General features: G+C 33.4%; 1 protein-coding gene across 1 annotated transcript; it reads right to left on the bottom strand.

Moving 5' to 3' along the window:
- Positions 1-307: 307 nt before the first annotated feature.
- LOC105766237 (receptor-like protein 6) lies at positions 308-3061 on the bottom strand. The gene has a single exon (XM_012585615.2). It carries the CDS (start codon positions 3059-3061, stop codon positions 308-310), a length of 2754 nt encoding a protein of 917 aa, XP_012441069.2.
- Positions 3062-6995: the final 3934 nt, after the last annotated feature.

Genomic DNA, 6995 nt, shown 5'->3' with positions numbered 1-6995 from the left:
TAAATATAGCGGTGGCAGTGAAATTAAATACTGTAACAATACTGTAGTGCGAGACAAAAAAATAAACTAAACGCACCAAACTGCACCTTAACTCCCATCCAATTGAATCTTAAAAGTAGGTTGTATGGCTTTGGAATGAATATTTTTGTTTACTGTAATAATTAAAATCCAAATTTTACGGTAATGTGGAGAAACAAGACAAGTTTAAATTTTTATTGAAAATCATGCATGAAACTTCGCTTATAACTAGAATACATGGAAAATATTATGGAAAAGGTGCTGGAAACAAACCCTATATCATCCACTGCTAATTCTTTCTCCTTCCATTTCGACGGATCCTTCTTCTCTTTTGTGGGTTTCGCTTGATCATCTTCACTAGCCAACGAGGTCTCCCAGTTGTGAAAACTATGTATCCCATACTCAATCCAAGCACTAGTCCACTTCCATAACCCATTGCTGCAATTTTCCAAATACTTGTTTCAGATTCATCAGCAACTGTTGATGGAGGTGATTCTGGTTCCTGATCGTTGCCACATTTCTTTGACAATGGAAATCCACATAGTCCGGAGTTGCCATCGAAGGAATCATTTGAGAAAGTATCGAAATGATTAGCTAACGGTATATGCCCCTCAAGATTGTTATTAGAAAGATTCAATGCTCCAAGAAATGTCAAGTCAGTTAACTGCACTGGGATTCTTCCTTGAAGCTTGTTTGACGAGAGATCCAATGATTCAAGTGCTGCCATTTTTCCAAGTGATGGTGGGATATTACCTGCTAAGCTATTGTGTGAGAAGTTGAGCACTATGACTGAGTTGAGTTCTCCAAGTTCTTTAGGAATCGACCCCTTGAAATGGTTGCTTGAAAAATCAATAACTGTGAAAGAAGTTAAAATTCTCTCAAGTTTGAAATCCGACCCTTTCATTGTTACAATTACAGAGTCTTGATAATAATATTCTCCCATGTACTTTGGACCACTTTTGTCTACCTGAATATCTTTCATTGATTTTAAATTTTCAAATAGCTCTGGTGGGATGTGACCAGTGAACTCATTTCGAGAGAGATCAATCATTCGAAGGCTACTGAAGGTAAATGATCCATTGAAATTTTGTGTGTCACCATGGAATCTATTAGATCGAAGGACAAGAACTTGCAGATTAGGAAGCGTACCTAACCAATAAGGAAATGTATCATTTATGTTGTTGTTGCCCAAATCTAAAACTTCCAAACTGTAGCAGTTCGTTAATGATTGTGGAATTGATCCTTCAAGTTGGTTGTCATTGAGGTTAAGTGTTCTCAATGAACTATATCTGACGTATGTTGTTGGAATTTTTCCGCGAAAGTAATTCGTTCTCAAATCCATAACTGTGAGACGTCTAAAATTGCCAAGACAGTCTGGAACAATCCCACCCAACTTATTCTTGGATAAGTCAAGTACAACAAGAGAACTCGAATTGCAAATAGTAGGAGGTATTTCTCCAACCAACTCATTGTCTGAGATTAAGAAATAAAGCAATGACTGTGGTAAAGCTGGAAGTGGTCCTTGAAGTGAATTTGAACGAAGATCGAGAGCTGATAGATGCTTCCCAGGAACTTGCTCTATGCCAGTCATGAAGTTCATATACAAGTTCAAAGTAATCAAGCTCTCCCATCCTTCGGCTTCCCATTTTGTAATGGAACCATGAATTTGGTTATTAGAAAGATCTAAAACTTGCAAGTACTTGGATGCATTCAAGAAGCTTGGGAAACGTTGCATGTTGCAAGAAGAGAAATGAAACTCAATTACCATGGGCAGTGTAGAATTGGCACCATTATTGCAGCTAGTTAATGACAGTAAGCTGTTATGTGAAAGATCAAGTAACCCTAGATTCCTAAGCTTCACAAGCTCGGATGACTTGATATTGCCACTCAAGTTATTTGATGAAATGTAAAGATCAATAAGGTTCACAAGGTCAAAGAAAGAACCTGGAATTGGTCCTTGGATTTCATTCTCTGACAAATCGACATATTGGACTAGATTAGGCTCTTGAATTGGGTCAATGGGACCATTAAGTTTGTTAGAGTTGAGGTCCAACCAATTCAAAGATGGTAGACTAAACAACCAACCTGGTACTCTGCCATTAAGCAAGTTTGCATTTAAGTGGAGTTCTCTTAGATATGGAAGTCCACGTACGTTGTTGGGAAGGGTACCCTGAAGGAAATTGGAAGAGAAGTCCAGGAAAGTAAGGCCGGTGAGGTTAAATGTTGATGATGGCAAGAACCCACTGAAATTGTTATGGGAAAAATCCATGGAACTTAGATCGTTTAAGTTCCCAAAAACATCTGGAATTTGCCCTTGGAACATGTTGCCTGAGATATCCAAGAAGGTGATTTTTGTGAGGTTTCCAAGTGTTGAAGGGATTGACCCCATAAAATCACAACCTCGAAGGTTAAGTGTTTTCAAGTGTTTAAGGTTTCCAATTGAGTCTGGCAACTCTTTTGAAAACCTCGTCTGTGAAACATCCAACACTCTAAGGGGACTACTCCAATTTGTTTCAGGTGGATGACCAATGAGATCGACGTTAAACTGAAGAATGATATTTTCAAGATATGGAAATTGTAAAATTTCAGCTGGAAATTTTCCTTGCAGATGACAGGGAAAGAGACTCAGATGCTTCATTGAGACAGTCAAGTTAAGGAAAGAATAGGGTACAACCAAAGACAAATCCATAAGGTCAAGGATCATATTTTCTAATTTTGTAAGGTTATGGACAAGCATGTTAAAAACATGGCTCCTAAACAAAAGATGATTCAGACCGAGATCAAGCGAAACTAGTTCTGACAAAAGAGAGATTTCAGGTGGGACAAAACCAGTGAGTCCTATGCCAGAGAGATTGAGATATGTTAGACTTTTCAACTTACTAAACTCAGACGGGATTTCAGAGTCGTCGAAATCATTGCCGGCAAGGTTGAGCCATTGGAGGTTTTGAAGTGAGAAGAGGGCACTGTTTGATTGGAGAGAACCAACCAGACCACTCCAACTGAGATCAAGGCCAATCACGTTTCCTTCCTTGTGATCACACATCACACCATCCCATTTGCAACAGTCAGTACCTTCATCCCAAGATTTTGTCTTAAAAGTTATGTTTTGAAAAGGATAGGTTTTATCAAGGGAAATGGAGAGGTTGCTCTTGAATCTTAGTAATGAAGAACTCTGTTCGGAGCGACATAAATGCGATGGAGGAAGAGATAAAGAAAGGGATAACAATGGGGAATTGAAGAAGGAAAAAAGGAAGAAGAGGACTAAATATAACCACATTGACCAACAACCCATGCTTCTTTTATGAACCCAAAAGAAGATACACAAGAAATTGGTTATGGAGTTGCTTATATAAGTTTCAACAGGAAGCATTTACCATCAAAGCAAGTCACTCCCAATTTGTTCCACTTATCAACTCGTTGATTACCCTTTTTCTCTCTCTCTCTTTTACTTGTACACATCCATCAATGGCCGGCAATTTAGCAAATCACTACCAATCTGAGAAGTTAGTTGGTTGTCTTTTTGCCTAGATTTTCCCTCTAGATTACTTGCAAGTTCTCCTTACTGACCATAAAGGAATATGAAATTATGCACGATGCTGTTACACTAACTTTTTGTTAAAATAATATAAACAAAACTTGATAATTTTATTTTTATTAAATTTATATTTGATGTATTGAGAATATATAAACTTATATATTATTAATGGTCACATAATATCCAATAAAATTATTTGCGGAAATGTGGAAATGTAAATGAAAAGAATACCCTTTTTCTTGTTATAAGAAAAGAATAGAGTATTAAGATTTCAACATTCAATGAGCTGGGTTTTGTTTTACTTGTTGAGTATGATTGTATAAGCCAACATAATAAGGTCAAATTTTCACACAAAATAGAAAATTAATTATGAAAATTTTCCAATGGCTGTGACTTAAAAGCCCATGTAGCCAGTTTTTTAATTAAAAAACATTTTCTTCACTAAAAGAAAAGAATATTTGAGTATCGAGAAATTAATTTATGAATAAATGTAATTGAGACATCTATTTATAAGGAAATGTCATAATCATATGCGTTAAGGATGTAAAGGTTGTCAAAATTTTTAAAAAATTTAAGTGTTTTTAACACTCAATTGAATACTTGAACAGTTAAAATGCTTTAAAAATATTATTTGACCCTTAAAATTCAGGATTCTCTATTTTTTTAATTTTTCAATTAATGCAACCATATGTTACACCGTAATTGTAACTTGTGGAAGAAAATAATAAAAATGTAAGAAATTTTAAGAAAAAAATTATGAAACCTGAGAAATAGAAATTCATTGAGAATTTAAGGTTACGACTTTCCTATTGATTTGATGTTGCTACCTTTTTAATTGAATTTAATGTTGTTCTGGAAAGGAATTGGATGATTGTTCAAGATGTTATAGTGAATTATTGATGAAAATGGTTTGATTTGAGATGCTAGAACGGTGAATTGATTTTTACTGAAGCTCCTAAGTCTAATTGTGTTTTGCATATGATTTTAAAGTTATCTGTATAGAAATTGATTCGAAAAGGTTGTGATGTATTGTTATGCAAATGTTCTGGATTCTAGAGTATCAAAAATGGAAGTTGATTAGGTACTGATAGTTTGCGACTTTACAGATGTGTATTCGAAGAATTTGTTGAGTTTATTACCGAAATGAGAAGTTGAGTTTGATATAGATTTAATATACAGGACTGCTCTGATTATTATCGTTTTGTACAAAATGACTTCATCTGAATTAAAAAATTAATAATTCAATTGCAAAGACTAATTGACAGAGGTTTTACTCGACTAAGTTTATCATTTTAGGACACACTTGTATTGTTTGTGAAAAGAAATATGAAACAATGAGTTTGTATATAGATTATTAGTGGTTGAATAAAGTCGTGATAGAGAATAAAAATCAGTTAATTCGTATTGAAGACCTATTTAGTCAATTGAAAAGTCTTACAGTATTTTAGAAGATAAATTGATAGTCACGAAACTAATTAAAATTACAACAAAGGCAAGTGCACTTATCGATAAATAGTATAGCTACGGTGAGTAAAATGTCGTATCCACGACGACTAAAAGTACTAGTAATTACTGTTTTCCTATTATTTAACTGACAAATTGGAGTGATTGGTTTAAACTAAAATCTACTAAATTAATTAACTAAAAAACACAGCAAAGAATAAATCAGGAATTTAATTGAATAATAACCAAGAAGCTAAACAATACCCAAGAAATAATCCTCCTAGACTTCATCTATCATTATGAATCTAAATTAAACGATTTGTTCGCTTGGTATCTTGATCCAAAGAAATCCTTAAATTGTGCCAATATCCCTTTTAAGACTAAAAGCAACTGACTCCAGGTTGATTAATTGAAAATTCTTTCTAATTAAAACTCCTATTATCGCATTAACTCGATCTATGGATTCCTCTATTAGATTTGACTCTAATCTGGTAGATTTATGTCGTCCTATTTCTAGGATTGCATGAAACTCCACCCAATTATGCTAGATCTACTCTTAAATAGGGACTTTTCCTCCTCTGATTTATGCACATTAAACATCAATTAATATTTAGAAAATATTAAAACAAGAAATAAGCACACATAACTGAGAATAAGATTCAAGTATTTATCGCGTAAGACAGAAATCAAATATTAGAATTCATCATAGGATTCATCTCCCCTAGGTATCTAGAGAATTAGTTCATAATTGCAAATAAAAACATCTCAAAGTCAGAGCAACCCCAAGAGATAAAGAACTTCAAAGAAATTAAAAAGAGGTCTTCAATCTTGATGGAAATCTACTTCAGAGTTAGCTTCAATGATATTCTTCAAGTTATTTTCTTCAATTCTATTTGATGGCTCCCTATTCTCTTCTTCTATTTGGTATTTATAGGCCTTAGAATGCCTAAAAAGCCTAAAAATTTTGTTTTTCTGTATGTTTGGAATGCGATTTGTGATATCGACACAATCTAACACATGGCCATGTGTACAGCCCATATGGCTCCTAAAAGCTGCTCCAATTGTTTGTTTTTCGCTCCTTATGCTCCCAAATGCTCTCTTAAGTATAGAAACATGAATTTAAATGATTAGCAGCATAAAATTTACCAATTTGCATAAATAATCATCCAAAAACGCATTAAAAATGGGATTAAAACATGTTACTTTTATCACTTATCAAATATCCCCACACTTAAACATTTTCTTGTCCTCAAGCAAAATTCTCAACCCACTTTAAAGTTAACCTTTCTCAATTTGTTATTTCCATCAATAATGTCTCAAAATAATTTGCAAACAATCATGCATTGGCAATTCAACTAAAAATGCACTTAAGATTCAAACAATCTAAGCTAAAAATTTTAGGGTACGAAAACATATGTGTCTCCATTTATTTAAGTAATTACCTTTAAATAAAAATGAATAAGAATTGACATCCTCACTAAAGATTCACTCAAAGTATTTAAGGTTCAAGAAATATGCACTCAATAGTTGAACAAGAAATGTCATTACAATAGGCTTGCTTGAAAGTCAAATCTTCACCACTATAAAATGATATGACACACCAATCGAGAGGTCTTGGCAAGGTTGTAATGGGTTTTAGGTTAAGGGTGTGGAAAGAGGCTAGAAAAGTTGGTTATAACCGAGATCAGTTGATACATTACCAAACTAGAAAAACAATCAAATGTTGAATTAAAAGATAATGCATAAATCAAGAAAAATCAAGAACAAAAACGAGCTTTTCAACACTAAATGAAACTAATTATTCAAGCTCAATCACATTATTTTTTATTTTTACTAAATAATAAGAATAAGAGTAAACTAACTTTTTTTATTTTTTACTAAATAATAAGAATAAGAGTAAACTAAAACCTCATTTCTTAAAAAGAACTTATCATGCTTGACTCTCTCATGTTTTAAAGTTTAAATCAACCAATGCACAAATACCTACAAATTAATCCAA

The sequence above is a fragment of the Gossypium raimondii genome, chromosome 5 (genome assembly GCF_025698545.1).
Source record: "Gossypium raimondii isolate GPD5lz chromosome 5, ASM2569854v1, whole genome shotgun sequence".
NCBI lineage: Eukaryota > Viridiplantae > Streptophyta > Magnoliopsida > Malvales > Malvaceae > Gossypium > Gossypium raimondii.
The sequence above is the reverse complement of the archived record's forward strand: the minus strand, read 5'-3'. Positions and strand labels throughout refer to the sequence as shown.

Bases quoted from the DNA above. Each gene is read 5' to 3' on its own strand.
- LOC105766237 (XM_012585615.2), bottom strand. From the start codon at position 3,061: ATGTGTGATCACAAGGAAGGAAACGTGATTGGCCTTGATCTCAGTTGG.